The sequence below is a fragment of the Mauremys reevesii genome, linkage group 2 (assembly GCF_016161935.1).
Source record: "Mauremys reevesii isolate NIE-2019 linkage group 2, ASM1616193v1, whole genome shotgun sequence".
In the NCBI taxonomy this organism is placed as follows: Eukaryota; Metazoa; Chordata; order Testudines; family Geoemydidae; genus Mauremys; species Mauremys reevesii.
Genome location: NC_052624.1, coordinates 58,818,523 through 58,838,239, shown reverse-complemented (window position 1 = coordinate 58,838,239; position 19,717 = coordinate 58,818,523). Strand labels below are relative to the sequence as shown.

At 43.4% G+C, this 19,717-nt stretch overlaps 1 protein-coding gene across 1 annotated transcript in view; it reads left to right on the top strand.

Annotated features, from left to right (window-relative positions):
- The window catches only part of LOC120398549 (ATP-dependent translocase ABCB1-like), an 80,215-nt gene extending 77,627 nt beyond the window's left edge, over positions 1-2,588 (top strand). Inside the window, 1 exon segment of the mRNA XM_039526059.1 lies at positions 767-2,588. Coding sequence (XP_039381993.1) covers positions 767-964 — 198 coding nt within the window. The 3' untranslated portion in view covers positions 965-2,588.
- Positions 2,589-19,717: the final 17,129 nt, after the last annotated feature.

The following is a 19,717-nucleotide window of genomic DNA, read 5'->3' as shown; positions in this document are numbered from 1 at the left end:
CGACCTCTCAGGAGATGTTGTGAAGGGAAGAGAGAGTAATTAAGCTATCCTCTGCTGCTCAGCTGACTGAGCTTTCTCACTGCATCCACCATCTCCAGGAGAGGGGGCAGACTCCATAGGGACGAATAAACTGTTCATTTGGATGGCGATGCAAACCACCATCCAGTTGTGAGCCAGATGTCAGGATCCTGAATTTTGGATTTTTATGGCTAACAAGAAGTGTCTGGCATTGCTGGTACTATCAATGAACATGCAAGTTTTAGTCATGTCTATGTATTTGGCTGGTCTGCTTTCTCCAAACTGATCTAAGTACTGTGCATGTCTAACTGACAAACACTTGGACAAGTGCATATGGTGGGGAGGATAGAGGTTATTAGTTTCTCTAAATATGGCGTGTAGTTGGAAACAGACAGCATGCAGTATCAAATATAACACACACATTTGGTAAGCAGCCGCTATCACAGACAATTCATTACACCTCTGCAAATTAGTTGTGTTGGTCCAAACTAAATCCTTATGGACCTCATTCTGCTAGCCTTTGTTCATGAGAGTAGTCTCAATGACTTCAGTGGAATCACTCACACAAATAAAGGTTGTAATATCAGGCCCCTGTGTTTGAGGCCTCCTTCATGCATGGGAAGTCCTGACTCCTAAACCCCAGTGAGGAACACCCAAGTGATAATGTGAACTATAAAGGCAAAGGTGTTACCTATGAAAGGGAAGATTCTCCAAGTAATAACAAGTTTTTCACTGCATCTGTCTACAGATTGTCCAGAAAGCCTTGGACGATGCCAGGAAGGGTCGAACCTGCATTATTATTGCTCACCGCTTGACGACCGTCCAGAACGCTGATGTCATAGCAGTGATTCATAATGGAAAAGTAGTGGAACAAGGGACACACAGCCAGCTGCTGGCAAAGAAAGGACATTACTATGCACTTGTAAATGCACAAGTGTCTCATTAACATTAATGTTACAAACTAATCTATTTATATAAATACACACGCAACCCACAGCTAAGTAATATTAATGAGGTGCATCCTTACTGAGATGTCTGCAGGTTTAAAACACGTAGTAAAAAACAGAGCAGAGACATTTATTTCTTCATTGTCTCACAGCTTTAGAGTTACTTAGTCCTATTGGTAAAATCCTTTGGGGCGTGTTGGTTAATTTTAAACTGCTTTTATATTAATGATTACAAGCCTTTCATGGAAATATATATTGACAAAATAGATCACAAACTGTTTGTTTATAAAGTATTGTTAAAACCTGTATTATTGACCTAACAGAACTTACTGGTTCTTTGGAAACCATTAAGGCTATTTCCAAAAGATTTAAAAATAATTATTATTGGCCCAATGACCATGATGGCTCCTTTTGGAGCTGATTAATGTCAACCATGTAAATAGCTATTTAACAAAAAACTGTGTGTGGGGGGGTTTACCATAGATAGATTTAAACATTTTTTCAGCTTTTTCAATGGAGTTTTAGAAATGTTGATTGATCCATGTATAGTCATAGTGGTTTACACAGCTCTGTTATAATATTTTATTATCAGAGTGTTTTCCCTTTAATATAGTTAACCGTCATGCTTAAACAACAGTTGAGGAACATAACTCATCTACTTATTGAGAGAGAGACAGACAGACTCAGGCAGCCCTGTTTTGGGTTTGCTTCTGGCAAACTCACCTTTTGGTTTGCCAAGGACAAAATCAAAACCACCTTTAGTTTTTGTTTAGTATTTACACCCTACAGGAGCTTGGAATATTTCACACTTTCAGATGCCTCTGCTTACTTGTGACAGACAGAATTAAAAATAATTATAATGTCTTTTGCCCCTTTGTTTCCCAGCTTCTAGGTCTATGAGGGAAATAAAATATATAACATTTAAGCTTTTCTCTCACCTTAGCCAAAATACATGTGGTCACGATTCCCCAATCAGCTTTTCTCAGCAGCTACCAGGAAGGGCTACTCCCACTATCAGCCATTGAAACCCTGTAGACACATTGGGAAGGGCTGGTCAGTTTCTGCTGGCACTACCATGACATGTGCAGGAAAGTGACTTTTCACTTCTGGTTATAGAGAAATCAATGGCTGTTCTCACAGTATTTCCCCATTATCCAAACTGGAATCAAATGTCTCCCTTTGTCTGGTTTTGTTTTTACACTGGAACCAATTGGTAAGTCTGTTTACTGTAAAGGTGAAGTCTATAATAAAGAATGTGGAAAATCATTCAGATATTACACGGAGAGGATTGCCAAACTTAGTTTATTTTAAGGCCACGTAATGTAGGAACTATAGAACATCTGTAGCTAGTTAATGGGATCTCATAGTCAACACAGATACTGTAGAATAGAGGCCAAAATGCTTCACTGCTCAATCTGCTTCCAATTTGATAACTTTGATCTTGTTTTAATAGAGCTGGGCAAAACATTTGAGGAGACATGCACAATTGGACGTTAAAGGTTTAGAAAAGGGCTTTGCTTTGGCCAACTGAGAGTACATATAAGCTGCCACATCCATTACATATGCTGTACAGGAAGATAATTGTACGTATACCATTCTTGGCATGTTGCTTAACGTTGTTCATCAGTGCATTCTTCTGTGGCAATAGCCAGCCAAATTCAATCAAGTCTGTACTGCTGGAAAAATCATTTTGAAATAAAAGACCAGGTGGGGTCAAGTATCAGATCATTCTTTAAAATATTGTGGGATTAAAAGTTGCTAGGGCCAGAACAACCAGCTCTTGCTAGTTAGTATATTTTGGTCTATGTTTGGAGTGTGCTTTCAATGATGATGCTGATCTTACATGTGGAGAAAGGACACGGCTCTGTGGCTGCACCTCACTTCTTAAAAAATGAATCTGGAAAACCTCATAATAATAGGAGATATACCAATCTCCTAGAACTGAAAGGGACCTTGAAAGGTCATTGAGTCTAGCCCCCTGCTTCCACTAGCAGGACCAATTTTTGCCCCAGGTCCCTAAGTGGCCCCCTTAAGGATTAAACTCACAACCCTGGGTTTAGCAGGCCAATGCTCAAATGACTGAGCTATCCCTCCCCCCTCTATATATCTGTGTATAACCTCCCACTGTATACATCTGGCTTCTTCACTTGTATTTCGAAGGAGGAAAATGGCAAATACGATGAAGGTAACATGGGTTGGTTCACTTCGTCTTCCACAATTCTTCCACAATTCTACACTTCGTCTTCTACAATTCAACCAATATTTATTTTCAATGTAAACATAATAAAACACACCAATATCAGTCTCCCATTATAACTACAATGCAGAGCAATAAAACACAACATGACAAAAGCAAATCCCAGACAACATAAAACAGCCAGTTACCAAGAAAACAGAACAAACTCTGCACTTCAGATTTCCAACAGAAACCCCACACAATCAAATGCCTGTTCAGGTATATGGGCTGTGCTGCATAAATCTAACCACATCTCTGTGTTGCAATCTTTGGTAACAAATGATGGCCAAACACTCCCACTCATGTGGGGAGTCCCATAATCAGCCATATTCTCGGTACCTTCTCCCAATCCACCATGATCACCCCCCACCAGCCTGCTGTCATTTTTCCCCAGGCTTACCACACCACTGAAGGATACCCACCTGCATTCCAGTCCAGATCAGCTGGAGAGACAGGCCCAGACAGCCTGCAGACTGGCTGAGATACTGGCCAGCAGTGAAGAGGCAAATGTGGTATGAAGCCACCTTTGCAACTGCCAAATTCTGGACCCAACAGGCAACAACTGGTACAAGACAGAGGAGCCACGCCGGAGGACCTGTAGACTAAAATGGCATTTTAGCCCCACCCGCTTCTGTCTGGCCACAGCTGCTACACTGGGCAGCATCTTTGCCACTCTGCAGCACAAGATAGTATCTTGGCCAGTTTGCAGGCTGTCTGGGCTGCACGGCCAGAGGGTTCCCCTACTTAAGAGGATTCCTCCCCTGCCCAATGTGGCCAGTTTACATTACTGGTTACAGGGCCGGCTCCAGACCCCAGCGCACCAAGCGCATGCTTGGGGCACTATGCCGCGGGAGGGCAGCAGGTGGCTCCGGTGGATCTCCCGCAGGCGTGCCTGCGGAGGGTCCACTGGTCCCGCGGCTCCGGTGGAGCATCCGCAGGCACGCCTGCGGGAGGTCCACCGGAGCCGCGGGACCAGCGGACCCTCCACAGGCAGGTCTGCAAGAGGTCCACCGGAGCCGTGGGACCGGCAACTGCCAGAGCGCCCCCCGCGGCGTGCCGCCCTGCTTGGGGTGGCGCAATTCCTTGAGCCGCCCCTAAGCCTGGCCCACAATGCTGATTGTCATCAGCATTCCTGGAAAAAAACACCAGCCCACATCTACTCACTGACTCTAATGGCATCTCAAACCCATTGAAGAAGGGGGAGGGGACATAAAACATGTATGTCACAATGTATGTTATGTTAGTGCTAGGATGACCAGACAGCAAATGTGAAAAATTGGGACAGGGGTGGGGGTGGTAATAGGAGCCTGTATAAGAAAAAGACCCAAAAATCGGGACTGTCCCTATAAAACTAGGACAGCTGGTCCCCCTAGTTAGTGCTTATCTAAGCATGCTAGGTTATTGCTAATATATGAAGTCCTGAGAGAGCAAACGTGTGCCAAGGTTTTGGAGAGCAGCCACAACATACATAACCATTCAACTCACCTGTAAATTCAGCATAAATTGCTGTCAAATTTGATTAACTGTTTGGGGTCAGGAATCAAATTTACATGGATACATGCGAATTCAAACTGCAGGCATGGTGAGGAGCATAGTATAAATACTTAGACAAACTGACAGTAGGAGATGTCAATTCCGCTGGTGTTAAGGAGTTAAATGTCCTTGTATTCTTATTTGTGTTAGTGTAGGACAATCCCAATGGCTGCTGAAGTTCCCCATTCCCCTGATATCCACACTTTTGGATTACCTGTCACCAGGTTGTCAGCCAAACAATTTCCAGAGCGGTAGCTGATTTTAACATTTAGTTTCATTTCCTTCCCAAATGTTTCACCTCCTCTACAATCTATAAAACTCCTATTCAAACCAATCTCAAAACTGCAGAGGATTGTATAACTCCATAAAGAAGCTACTTCGTGACGGCCTTACGGGGATAAGGAAGAATTTCATTGGACTCACGATTTGCAACCTTCAGAACCTTAGAAACTTTCTCCCTGTTAAAAACAGATTTGCTATAATTTAGAGAAATGAAAAAATAATGAGTTTAATCAATTCAGCTGAAATGCTAAATCAGTGTGTCTTTGTTTTCCAGGGATTAGCTTTATGAGTCTAATTTAAATTTTGAGCGAGTTTATGAAATTCTGTGCAACAATCCATGACAGGCAATAAATAATCTGTCTAGTCTTGGTTGTAATTGACATATATTGTACCAATGACTTTTTTGCTTATGTGTTTATAATTGCGAATATGTCTGGCTAGTGGAGAGCTCTTTGATCTTATGTCATACCAGTAGTTAGGAAAATTCCTATCATTCAAGAGCTGGCCTGTTTAAATGTTAATGGGATATGACTTTTCCCAATTAGGGGACCTATGAAAATACTCTGCAGAATCGTTAAGGTCTATTCACCTGACGTTGCTGGAGGGTTTGAAGTGAATGTGCTCTCAAAGATCTTGTATGTCGTGTTGTAGCCGTGTTGGTCCCAGGATATTAGGATATGTCTACACAGCAACTAGACACCCTCAGCTGGCCCATGTAAGTCGACTCAGGATTGCAGGGTTCAGGCTGTGGAGATGTTTCATTGTCGTGTAGACAATGGGCTGGAGCTCGGGCTCTAGGACCCTGTGAGATGGGAAGGTCCCAGAGCTCAGGCATCAGCACAGTCCACACAGCAATGAAACAGCCCCGAAGCCCATGTTCTGCAAGCCTGAGCTGTCTGGAATGGGCCAGCCAAAGGTATCTAGTTGCTGTGTAGACATAGTGTTAGAGACACAAGGGGGACGAGAAAATCTCTCTTATTGGACCAACTTCTCTTGGTGAGAGAGACAAGCTTTCAAGCTTTGACAGAGCTCTTCTTCAGGAGGAAGAAGATCTCTGTGTAAAGACTGTGTAACCTTGAAAGCTTGTCCCTTTCACTACCAGAAAATAGTCCAATAAGAGCAATTATCTCACTCATCTTATCTCTTTCAAAGCCCTTGTCTACACCAGTAAAATAGCTACCCTTGTGACACAAAAATGCCTGTTCTTGATCTACATTAGAACTTACGCCATGGATAATAGATGCAATGGTGCTGAAAAACAGCTACAAAATACCCTAGTGCATCTACACTCAATACTTTAGTAAACGTGTTACAATAACTGCTGCTGCACCAGTGCCAAGCAGCTACTGCAGACTGGGATTGGGAACTTTTTTACCACCTGTTCAGAGAAGGTTTTCATGGCATTGTGATAAAAATGCCCAAATTCATCTACACTAGCGCTTACAACATTGTTACAACCACTAATGCCGCTGCATTGTTAGTGCCAGGTGCTATCATACAGATACTAATTGTTCTGGTCCTAAAGGAGAAGGGGGTCCAAATGACACATACAGAGATCTGGCAATATCTTGTTTCATTCTCCTACACCTGGAGAAAAAAGGGACACAATGACAGAACAAAAGCTTTTCAAAAGGAAGAGTCTCCATTTGAAGACAGGCTTTGCTTACAGTAGAGAAATTTATCAGGCTGCTCACCCTGTAGCCTCGCACAACTGTAACATACTTCATGTCCACCCATATAAGTACTCCCACCAGGCACAGGCACTACAGCTACCATTTCAGTTAGACTTATTTCAAGCAGAGTTAACTGTTGCATGATTGCCACTGTTCCAGCACCTGCCAGTTAAATGCCAGTGGATGTGGAACTCATTGCCATAGTAACCCTAATGGTAGAAATAGTCCTTTCACTACTAACACACACACTGTACAAGTCAGTGGTTAAGGGGCTTGGATGGAGTACTTTCTGCAGCCCAGTGTCTCCCACAATTCTGGGCATCCAGGCTGCTCTCCTCTCTCTGCAGCTTTGTGGAGGCAGATCAGCTCCACATGCTCTGGCCATACCTCCTCTGCTCCTGCTTGCTGCCAGATTCTCTGCCTCCACTGCACCAGACTGGGGCAGTTGCTGTTGCTCCTGCCTGAACTTTGCAATTTCAGCTGTTTCTGCCCAGCTTTTGGGCAGTGAGGAGCAGCCTTCTCCCTCTCCAAGATTCCTCTCCTTCCTGGGTCAGTTAACTGCTTGGGGGATTAACCAGCTCTGAGCTCTGCTGCACTATTTCCCTGCCTGCTCCTCTTCCCCTTGCAGGCATGGCAGAGTAGTTAAAAAAGCACAAGGTTTAATCCAAGAAGTGCTCTATAGGTGAGGCTGCCTGCTTCCAGCCTTTCCCTCCCTCCTTGACTCTGTTAGGTCCTGAGGCTAGGAGTCAGACAGGTAGGTGGGTTCCCTTATCCACTGTGGTGGGGTGCCTGCCCCATACTGGGCTCTAAGGAGTTAATAGAGCCCAATGAAGGCTGAAAAGGAGGCAACCAATCAGAGAAGGGCTGAAGGGAGCAGCCAAGCAGGGCCAAGCAGGCCCATATAAAAAGCGAGCTGCAGGGCAGAGGAGGGCAGTTCTCTGCTGGGAGGCCAGTGGGGAAAGACTTTGTCTCTGGAGGGCTGAGAGAACTGCCAGCACCCTGGACAGAGCAGTGCTCCAAGCAGGGACGGGGGAGCAAGAGACAGCTCCTGGCTGGCTACTGGGGTTTACAGGCTGAGGCTCTGAGACAAGGGCAAAGAAGATGCTGGGGCCATGAGTAAGTGGCCAGACAATTTGCTGCAGTTGCCACTAAGGGAAGTGGCTCAACAGAGGACTGCAGGTTCCCCAGAAGGGGGGAACCCCGTGTGTGGCAAGGCTGGAGGGCTGTGTCGCTGAAGAGATTGCTGTGGTCCTTTCAGAGATGTGCGTCCTGGAGCAGCAGTGACAGATGTGAGGCACCACCCGAAGAGTATGCACTACCATGAAGAGTTAATTCAAAAGACCTCCAGCAGGAGGTGCCAGAGTGGTGAGCAAACCCCATTACACCCACCAAGGCAGCCACAACTCCAACAGGGATAAAATGGACCAGGAACCTGGGTATAGACCAGGGAGAGGCTCCATAAGCAAGGAGGGGTGGAGGGATAGCTCAGTGGTTTAAGCATTAGCCTGCTAAACCTAGGGTTGTGAGTTCAATTCTTGAGTGGGCCATTTAGGAATCTGGGGCAAAAATCTGTCTGGGGATTGGTCCTGCTTTGAGCAGGGGGTTGGACTAGATGACCTCCTGAGGTCCCTTCCAACCCTGATATTCTGTGATTCTATGAGGATTCTCCCTGACCACTCTATTCAAGGGGTAAGTCCCAGAACAAAGAGGGGAAACTTGGAGGGCCACAAAGCCCTCCCAAAGTCTAAAAATGGGCTCTCAGAGCCCCAGAGAAAGAAGCAGGGCTTCTAATCACCTCCTAAGCTGACCAGGAGGACTCGGACAACTCCCAGGAGGAACAGGTCCCAGCAGGAGAGGAGTCTAAGACAGACCTTTCAAGAGTGCTGCAGAACCTAGGGAAGGCAAGCAGCAAAAGGCTTCTTCACCAAAGCTGCAGCAGAGCATCTATGCTCCCAAAGCACCCTAAAAAGGTTCCAAAGAGGGAAAGAAAAGGCACACACACAAAACAAATCCAGGAGACAGACTCCTCTGACTTTCCTCCTCCACTGTGGAAGGTCAGCTGTCTGATTCTGAATCTAAACAGAAAGGGTGGGAATACAGCAATATTTCCCCCCTTTGAAATTTCGAGCTGTGTGCAACAATGTTGTTTCCATGATTCACATCCAGCCTGAGCAGGCTCCTGAGAAGTAAGCCCTAGAGTAAATTCCTCCCCTGAGGCTGCAAGACCACTTCACTCCTCCTTTAAGAAAGTGATTAGGGATGAATGGAACAAGCTGGGTCAGGGCACATACATTAACAAGAGTGACTTCAGGTTCTCTAAACATTCAGAAACCAAAAGGCATCTATTGCTGAGACACTGAAGGTTGGCAACACTGCAGCATCTCTTACCACAGATGTGGTTATTCCCTCAGAAGGGCATTTTACCCTAAGGATCCCAAGGATAGAAAGATGGAGACCACCCTCTGAGTGTCCCTGGCAGCTACCTGCTTTGCAAGAGCAGCTCCTTTCCTGGCTGGAAGGGCTCCAGGCCTAAAGGACAGAGATCACCCTGACTTTGGCTCCACTTTAACAAAAGTCTCCTTACCAACAGCCAGGAGCGGCTCTAGACATTTCGGCACCCCAAGCAGGGCGGCATGCCGCGGGAGGCACTCTGCCGGTTGCTGGTCCCGCGGCTCCGGTGGACCCGCGTGGCCACCAGTGGACCCTCCACAGGCACGCCTGCGGGAGGTCCACCGGAGCCACCTGCCGCCCTCCCGGCGACCGGCAGAGCGCCCCCCGGGGCATGCCGCCCCAAGCACGCACTTGGCGTGCCGGGGTCTGGAGCCACCCTTGCCAACAGCATTTGTACCTAATGCTTGAATGGATGCAATAAGGTTCTCTACCCACGCCATGTAGCCAGTTGCCAGCTATGGCTCTGACCCTCGAAGATGGACACTAACTCTAAGCAGGTCCTATGCTTGGCCAAGTTTACAGGCTTCCTCTTTTTTGGAGAAAATCTGGAGAAGCTGCTGGCTGACAATGTGGCACAAACCAAACAGTCTCTCCCTGCCCCACTAAGTGCCCACTGGAGAGCGTACAGACCAGCCTCCAGACAGAGATGCTTCTTTCACGCCTCACAGAGGTTCCAGCAAAGGTATGACAGTTTCCCCAAAGGAAAACATTGGAATAGAGGTCCAGGGGATAGTCTGGAGGGACCTCAGCCCTTTCCCCTCCCCCAAAATTTACTTTGAGAAAGATCTTGAAGAAATTTGCCCAGAACTGAAGCTAGGGGGCAGGATTCCTCATTTCCTGGAGGAATGGTTTTCATCGACCACAGATAAATGGGTCAGAGAGCTAGGGATACTCCCTCAAAAGCTAATGAAGCAGCAATCAATTTGCAAACGTTTAGATGACAATAAGGTGATGAGTAACCATCAGCATGGATTTGTCAAGAACAAATCATGTCAAACCACCGTGATAGCTTTTTTGACAGGGTAACAAGCCTTGTGGATGGGGGGGAAGTGGTAGACATGGTATATCTTGACTTTAGTAAAGCTTTTGATACTGTCTCACATGACCTTATAAACAAACTAGGGAAATACAACCTAGATGGCGCTACTACAAGGTGGGTGCACAACTGTTTGGAAAACTGTTCTCTGTGCAAAAGAATAAATGGACACAAATCTGACATCAGGAATCATAACATTCAAAAACCAGTGGGAGAACACTTCAACCTCTCTAACCACTCAGTGACAGACTTCAAGGTGGCAATTTTGCAACAAAAAACCTTCAAAAACAGACTCCAAAAAGAGACTGCTGAACTCGAATTAATATGCAAATTAGATACAATTAACTAAGGTTTAAACAGAGACTGGGAATGGTTGGGTCATTACACTAATTGAATCTATTTCCCTTTGTTAAGTTCTCCTCACATCTTCTATGGGTCATCTCAATTATCACTTCAAAGGTTTTTTTCTCCTGCTGATGATAGCTCATCTCAATTGATTGGACTCTTTCAGTTGGTGTGCATACTTCCACCTTTTCATGTTCTCTGATGTATAAATATCTCCTGTCTATGTGTTCCATTCTATGCATCCGAAGAAGTGAGCTGTAGCCCACGAAAGCTTATGCTGAAATAAATTTGTTAGTCTCTAAGGTGCCACAACTACTCCTGTTCTTTTTGTTCCTAGAGAGTAGTTATCAGTGATTCATAGTCATGCTGGATGGGCATAAGAAGTGGGGTCCGGTTCCAATCAATATCTTCATCAATCATTTAGATAATGGCATAGAGAGTACACTTATAAAGTTTGAGGATGATACCAAGCTGGGAGGGGTTGCAAGAGCTTTGGAGGATAGGATTCAGAATGGTCTGGACAAAGTGGAGAAATGGTCTGAAATAAACAGGATGAAATTCAATAAGGACAAATGCGAAGTACTCCATTTAGGAAGGAACAATCAGTTGCACACATGCAAAATGGGAAATGACTTCCTAGGAAGGAGTACTATGGCAAGGAATCTGGGGGTTATAGTGGACCACAAGCTAAATATGAGTCAACAGTGTTACACTGTTGCCAAAAAAACTATCATTCTAATTAGTTCTAATTAGTAACTGGCAAATGGATTAAAAAACATCTTAACCCTGAATCAAATAATTAACTTTGTTACCAACCCTGCACCCCCAAACACACAAAACAACAACATCACAAATATTTTGACATTATTTTTACTCCATAATAAAATTGCAGGGCGAGTTACAAGACAGAATTAATCCACACTTGTTCTATCATGGCAAATTTAAATTGTGATTTCCTCATGTCCGTGACCTATCTACACAGCTTTTCTTCTCCAGTCTTCAGAGAGAGAGAGAATCTTTAGGGACATAGAGGCTACTGCACCCTCCAGGCTTAGCATCTCCGGAATAACTTCATCATCTGGTGAGAAAGAGTCCACCTCCCTCAAGCCCCCACGGAAATACCCAGCACGCAAACCAGTATTTGGGTTGCGTAGGGAATGGGAAGATTCAAGATGAAATGATTTGGCAGGCATGATGAGGAGTTTTTTAATGAGTCAATGTGATGGGAAGGAGTTATTAGTCATATCTATTACACCTGTGCCATAATTAATTAATAGAGAGACAAGATAGGTGAGGTAATACCTTTTATTGAACCAACTTCTGTTGGTGAAAGAGACAAGCTTATGAGTTATACAGGGTTATTCTTCAATACTGCAAACAATAATTAGGTAATTGCTTCTCAGCCAGAAGAAAAGAGCTAAGAGGCAGTAAGTGATGCTTATGGACACCTGGTCCTCATAAAAGGGGAAGGAAGTTCACTGAGACGAGAAGAACCACAGAGAAAAGAGGGACTCCTGGAAAGGAGATGGGTGGGTAGGAAAAACACAAATCTCAGAAAGTCTCCTCTGGTATTCGAGGAAGGCAACTGAAAGCAGAGTCCAAAAAAGGGTAGATTTGTTGAGAAACTTTGGATGCTGGTTTGTGTTACCCAGAAAGGGGTTGGACTTAGATGCTTCTCAGTTGGAGGGCTGGATTGTGTACAGACAGAAGACCTGCAGGTGGCTCTAGAGGCTAAGATTCCTGGAACATTCCACCCTGACACAAGGGGGTAATGGTGTGCCGTAAGTTTGCTTCTGACAGTCTTGGATCCAGATTGTTACAGCTGTGGAATGGACAATAATCTAATGAGATGCAGGAAATTCAGGGACCCCCCACAAATCTCTGGGATCTTATGAACAGCATCCTGGGATGGAAATATTGGATGCACTGGTGGGATCAAAATCTGCCTTGTGTTCTACCTATCAGCCTTACTGAGAGCATGTTTGGCATAAATAAAAAGAAAAAGGTTGGAACAAAAGTATTAAGGCATTTTCATTCCAGAAATAGAAAGTGGACGATCCATTAGTAAAGAATGAGAGAACAAGGAGGACAAGACTAATAGCAAGAAGTTAATGGTAGTAGCATTTTCTATTTCTGCAAGCCCCCTGCCCTGTAACCAGGGCCAGAGGAAAGTGTGTGTTTTGAAGTGAGCTGGTCAGAGCAATTCAGCCAGAAATTAAAGTAGCGATCAATCTTTTGTTAGAAATACCAGCTCCCTCTATTGAAGGATTTGCTGTTTCTCCATACAGTAAACTGAATTTCCCCTCTGATTACTGAGACAGTTGTGGCAGAGGGTATTGCTGATAGCTTTGTTTGGTGGCCTTGCCAAATGCTCTGTGCTAAATGTGGCTCTCAGTTACCTACATGCAGCCCTATTGGCCTCAGTGGGTGCAAGTAGAAATCTGCCTAGTGAAGGATACCTTGGCTCATTTATAATTGAGGTAGTGGAGTATGCTCTTACTACGATGATTGACACTGTGGGGGCTATAGTTTTTCTGTAATATCAGATCACCAGCTTACAGTTAAATTGTTTTTTCTAGCTATCAGCTTCACAAATTAAAACTGAGATTAAGAGTCAAGTTGTATTATTTTTGTCACCATCTGAAATATGGGACTCGGTTAACAATTCTGTAGGTTATACATAAGCCTGAAGACCGTCCAGCTCACATTCCTAATGTTGTATTGGGTAGCTCTGTTGCAGTAAGAGTGGCTAGATCTACAAGGGCCAGATCTGTAGAGTAAAAATGGGACCCTTTATCTAGTCACTTTTCTGAGCACAACCATGCTGTAGCGTTTGCAAGAAATGTGTAAGCAAGTTGGCATTCCATACACAACAGTGACCTCTAATGGTTCAAGAAGGTACCCTGCACTTGTTTTTTCTGTTTAAAATGTCTAGAGTAATTTTTAGGTGTATTATCAATAACATGAATGTGTTTAACAGTCTGTCTTTAACTAGCAGACTGTCAAATAATAGTATTTAACAATGTAAAGTAAAATACAACCCTGGGAACTAATCCCTGAAGATCAGCGAGATCCACACATAAGTGCAAGCTGTCAGAAAACTTCTATAGGAAGGAGCTGAACTTATGGTCTTAAATATGCAGGCTCTATTTTCACTATAGATTCACTGATTCCAAGGTCAGAGGGGACCACTGTGATATTTTGTTCTGACATCCTGTATAAAACAGTCTATAGACCTCCCGAAAATTATTTCTGTTGAGCTAGAGGTGAAACTAATATACCACAAGCAGTTTATATTCTTGCAATTCATCTGTTTGGGAGAAAGTTGGCTAGAATCTCCCCTTCTCCCCCTTCTCCCCCTTCCCTCCCCCATGTTTGTTGGTTGGTTTAAACACAATGAAATCAGCTAACCCAAGAAGAGGAGTAAGGACAAACCATTAAATCCTTTTTTCTTCTCTCTCTGGGAATCTCTGGTATTCCAAGGCCATATAGAGTGCGAAGGCTAATGTGACAGGGTAGCCCATCCTCTTAAGACTGATAGGACCTGGGGTCAGTCCACCCCTGTTCCAAGATTTTTGAAGGTCTTATGGATACAAGGACCTAGGAAACAGGAGCTATTGGTGAAGGGATGCAGTTCCAGGAATGAGTTTTGTTTTAGGGATAAACTCATCAGTAGCGGATTTGCAGTGGCGCCAGGCCCACACTGCAGGTGGGCCCCGACCAGGTCCACTGTTCTCCGCCTGCCACTCTCTCCTGAGGGGGGCAGAAGTTTGGTGCTGCTGGCACTGAGGCTCCTGCTGCACTAGTGCAGCCAAGCTCCCCCCTCCCATGCCTCTTCTCACAGCTTGCTGCGTTCCCACCCTCCCCCTCCCTGAGACCGGCCAGCTGTTTGCCGGCAGGAGGGAGAGGGAAGAGCGGAGCCGCAGCATGCTCGGCCCTGGGGAGAGGAGGCAGAGAAGCCTGGCGGGCCGGGCTGGTTTGTTTACCTGCCGCGGGTTCAGCCCATCGCAGCTCCCACTGGCCGCTGTTCGCCACTCCAGGCCAATGGGGGCTGCAGGAAGTGGCGTGGGCTGAGGGATGTTCTGGCCATGCTGGCAAGTAAACAAAGTGGCCCAGCCCTGGCAGGCCGTGTGCTGAAGGTTGCTGATCCCTGGGATAGGGGAAGCAGTGGCCCAGCATGCGGATCCCCTTGGCAGCAGCTGGGACTCCCCTGTTAAGCAGGCCCATCAAACCCTCACCCTGACAAGCCCCATCTCCCCTGCATCTGTACCACCCCGATGACCCCCCGACACCCTCTCCACTGAGCCCCACCCACCTACACCTACACCCCCACCCAAATGAACCCCACCTCCCCTGCACGCAGATTCCCCCACTCCTCCCCGCTGAGCTCCAACCACTTTCACTTGGTCCCCCCTGCAGACTCATTGCCTCTGCACCTGGCAGCTCCCTGTGCATCCAGATCCCCCACTGAGCTGCCTGCACCAGACTGCCCCCCACAGAACCCTCTCACTCCCCCCCACCCCCACAGAAAAATGCCTGATTTAAAAAAAATAGTTTCTTTGCACAGATAGACAGGTACATAGATATATTTAGACCAATTCAAATTGTTTTATCTTTAAAAATGGAGAAATTTTTGAATATTAATTAATATTAGAAAATCTCTTCATTTTAACAAGCAAATTATCCAGATAAACATTGTGTTGTCTTTATTAATAACAAAAAAGCTGCCGCTAGGCTCATCAGAAGATGATAGGAAAGAGAACTATTCTCCTAGCAAATCTAGTAGGTTTTATTCATTTGTTAGAGTGGTAAATGAAAACTCTGATACAGTAAGCAGCTAACATATGTTCAGTGCCATTTGTTTACTCTAAATACATGTCATAGTTTGGATGGCTTTGACTCACATACAATATGGGTAAGAGTGTCAGATTTCAATGATTAACATGACTAGAGAAGTTTAAGAATTTTAGACAAGCGATACCAACACAGGATAGCTATTGATCACAGAAAACAGAGCACATCATGTATGACATGTAAATTCTGATCATGCTACAGCCGGTTTAATATGCTTAAACCCAGTTAAATTTCAGAGTCAAAAAAAAGAAAAGTCTCAAATCCATCCAATCAGGTCCTTATTGAACGCAGTGCTGGAATCCAGATGCATAAAGACATAACAAAATGGCTTGAGATGATGGAATTGTTAGCAGTAGCACAGAAATAAATAAAGATTGGTCTTAAGGCCACATGATTTACTGCTGAGACAACCACTCAGGCCTGATCCCTCATTAGGATATGAACCCATATCCTCTTTGAAGAGTGTAACCTATGGCAGGAGAGATCCCTAAAACAAGCTCAGGTGCCCATTCCAATTATTACTCTACCTCTGTCTCATCTTCCCATTCCTATACAATGTACACTTCGCTGTCTTGCCATGAGTTAAAATACCCAGTTTGATAACCAATTTGCAAATATTATCCTGTCTCTGACCCCAACATTTATCAAAACCAGTGAAAACTTTGAAAACTACAAGCAGCATAATTGTCTCGTGCCACTTTCCTTCCTGTTATTCCCAGACCTCTTGAGTTATTAATTTTTCACATTTTTACAATGTTCTAGATTATCAGTGTATGAACTGATACTCTGACTCCTAACAGCTGAATGTTGTCATTTTTTGCTTAGCAGTTCCGAGACAATTTACATATAAACTTAATTCCCCAGAGGATATTCTACCTTATTATCTCTCTTCCACTTGACCACACTGAGGGATTTAAGGATGTAGGAGACCGTGAGTAGGGCTGGCTGGAAAACAAGAATTCCATTTTGAAGTTTCAGCATTTACTTTTGTTCTGCATCAGGACAAAACTGAGACTTTTCCATTTTTTTTTGCAAAGTAGAGCATGAGAGACATAACAGCCAATAGCCAGGTGATTAGGGTACAACTCTATGATGTAGAAACCATAGGTTCAAGTCCCTTGCCCTTATTTGGAGCAAGGATTTGAACATAGGTTTCCCACATCCCAGCTGAGTGCCTAATCACTGGCTATTCTGGGTGCTCTATCTTCCTCTCATTTTCACCAGAAATCCCATTCTGGACCTGAGAAACCTTCTGGACAAAAACTTGGTTGAACCTAATACGATTCTTTGAAAGGTTCTGCTTCAATGAATCTGTTTTCTGTTGAAAAATTTCTGAGCAGCTCCAGTAGTAAGTTTGAAGCGGGAGTAAAAAAAAAATATTACAAAAAATATTTAGCCTAAAAAAGATATATTTAAGGGAATTAGGTATATTTCTTAGTCTCAATTTTCTTGTATTGTTAGTGATGGTAGTAGATTTGCAGTAGCACCTAAAGGCCACAAACAGTATCACGACACCATACTACTGGGTGTTGCACGTGTGCGTGCACGCGCGCACACACACACACACACACACAAACACACACGTATGTACGTAACAAAAAGATAGTCCCTGTCCCAAAGACTTCACAATCTCAGATTATTTGTAGTGGTCCTCCTAAACACATGCCTTTATGATTTTAACATTGTTTTTGATTTCTTAAAATGTATAAATAAAGATGCGAAGATTCAATAGCCCTCCCCTTCTGGGCCTAGCATTTTTCTCCTGGCCTCACGTGGCTCAGAGTAAGGTCTTCTGGAGTAATGTTGGGAATCCCCAATAATGAACATCCCTGCACTCATCCTGTTTAGGTAGGTCTAGTAGACTGCTGGGAGAGAGTTTATAAGATTGCAGATATTTATGTTTCTAAGATATATTCCATAACACGTTCTGTACATACGGAACAGCATTTAAAATGTTTCTTATGGGTCCAATTCTGTAAACATTACTGAGGTAGTGCATACTTACATCTGCATGGTATTTGCAAGATTGGATACTTAATCAGACACAGAATAATGACCCAGGAAGCACTTCTAAAAATCACTGTGAATCTGGCAGTTCTGAGCTCGGAGAAATAATGTAATAAACGTGAGGTATAGAGCTACTCTCAATTTGTTTGAGAAGTTCACTTCATTTTGCTCCCATTGACTGTAGATGATCATCACATTAACCAGTAAGGAGTTAACAGCCTATGCGAAAGCAGGTGCAGTAGCAGAAGAAGTCCTGTCATCAGTGCAAACTGTTGTGGCCTTTGGAGGACAAGAAAAGGAAATCAATAGGCCTGACTCTCTCAATAGTTAATGTCTTTTTTAATTTATGACTTTGTCTGCAGCCACAATGACTAACATATGTTTGTCTTTTTAACAGATATACAAGTAAACTAGGAGAAGCAAAAAACCTTGATATAAAAAAGGCTATTGCTTCTAAGCTGTCTCTTGGTTTTTTGTACCTAATTATAAATGGATGCTACGGGCTTGGGGTTTGGTATGGAACTACCTTAATTCTTGATGAGAATACTGGCTATTCAGTTGAGACTGTCCTGGCTGTAAGTGTCATATTTTAACATCAATGTCTTTCTACAAACTAACTTCATTGTGAAGGTTATGTTGAGTTTATATGTTGGCTGTAGGCAGGGACAAGAGATATCATATGTATGGAGAATCCGCAACTGCTCAGGAGCTGGGTTCTTTCTATAACTTCCTGCAGAGCTGGTTGTGTTCTGTAAAATATAAGTTAAAATTAAGTTCCTTGCCCTTTTGGTTGTGAAGTTGTGTTTGGATACCAGGGTAATGGGCACTAATATAAGAATTTAGATAGGCAGAAGAGAATCTTCAGCAGTTTGCTGTTGTTTTTTTAATGTAACAACAAAGCAGATATGAAATTTCCCCCCATTCTTCTCAGTGAAGTGTTCACTCTAAGGGCAAATAAAGATGACTTAAATCCACCTGGTTTTGCACTTCACAGTCATAGCTGTTTTAGCCAACATGCTTATCTAATAGAGTGAGGCAAATAGTGATTTCTTTCATATTAGTTTGAATTTGTATAAAAATTTGTCTCCACCATATTTGCATCTCTTCTGTGTTTGTTTTCCATGAACATTCATGCTGTTTGTTTTACCAGCACAAATGTGCATAGAAGATGAATGTTAAATATATTTTCCAGAAGCATTCACACCAGACACAAGGATTATAATAATTGCAGTCAGAGAACAGAAACAATACCATGCGACTATATGATCAATCACAACTAAATAACAGTAAATGAAGTTAATTGAAAACGTAATCAGATCATTTAAAATAACTAACAAATTAGAGAAAATCACAGACAGAAGAGGAGGTGAAATTTGCATAATAGATTCTTCCTCACAAATTATGTGATCAGCTGTTAGGTAGGGTGGCTGCATGTACTCCTCACATCTTGTGATTCTATCAATTTGAAGGATATTCTACAGAATAAAGTTGAAAGTTTGACTATTGTTTGGAAAATTGTAACTCTATTTACTGGTTGCCTTAAAACTCAGAGTAATAGTGGGGTTTATGGTGTAGTCAGCTAAAGATATGTTGGACTTTTGCAGTGTGGTTTGCAGGTTTTCTGAGTTTTCTGTAAAACTTGATCTAGCATCAGTAAAGGCCATTCACTTTAATGAGTCAGTTAAATATTTTTGAATGGCCTTTTTGTATTTTTAACAATATTTGGTGTTAAAATATACTACCATATAAGTAGACAAGTAGAATAGAAAACAAAAATAGTCCTTTTCTTTCTGTTTTATGTAGTAATTTCATAGAATTTTGCCAAAAATCCTTCTCAATTTCTATTGTTCTAGACTATAAGGTATTGTGCTCGAATTCCAAGGTTTAAATTTAATTCCTTTGATACTTAGGAATGTCTTGTGAATGACATACCAATGCTGGGGCTGATCCTCTGGTCTTTTCTAAGGCATAGCTCCAATGGTCAGAAATGGGAGTGTTGCCTAAATCAAGACTATAGGACCAGACTTAAATTTTGGATTTGTTTTCAGTGTTCGTTTCATCTTCTTCCTCCTCTAGGTTTTCCTCTCCATAACTTTTAGTAGTTATTGCCTGGGCACAGCAGCACCACACTCTGGAACTTTCTCTATTGCTAGAGGAGCTGCCTTTAAAGTTTTCAAGATAATCTATCAGGTATGGATCCTTCTACCCGGTCCTCGTAATTGGGCTAGTATCTTGCATGACAGCACTAACAATGCCAATAGAAAAATAAAGTAGCAATAAGCAAAAAGCCATGGTAATTTCTATTGAAAAATAAAGGAGGAAAAAATTAGTGTTT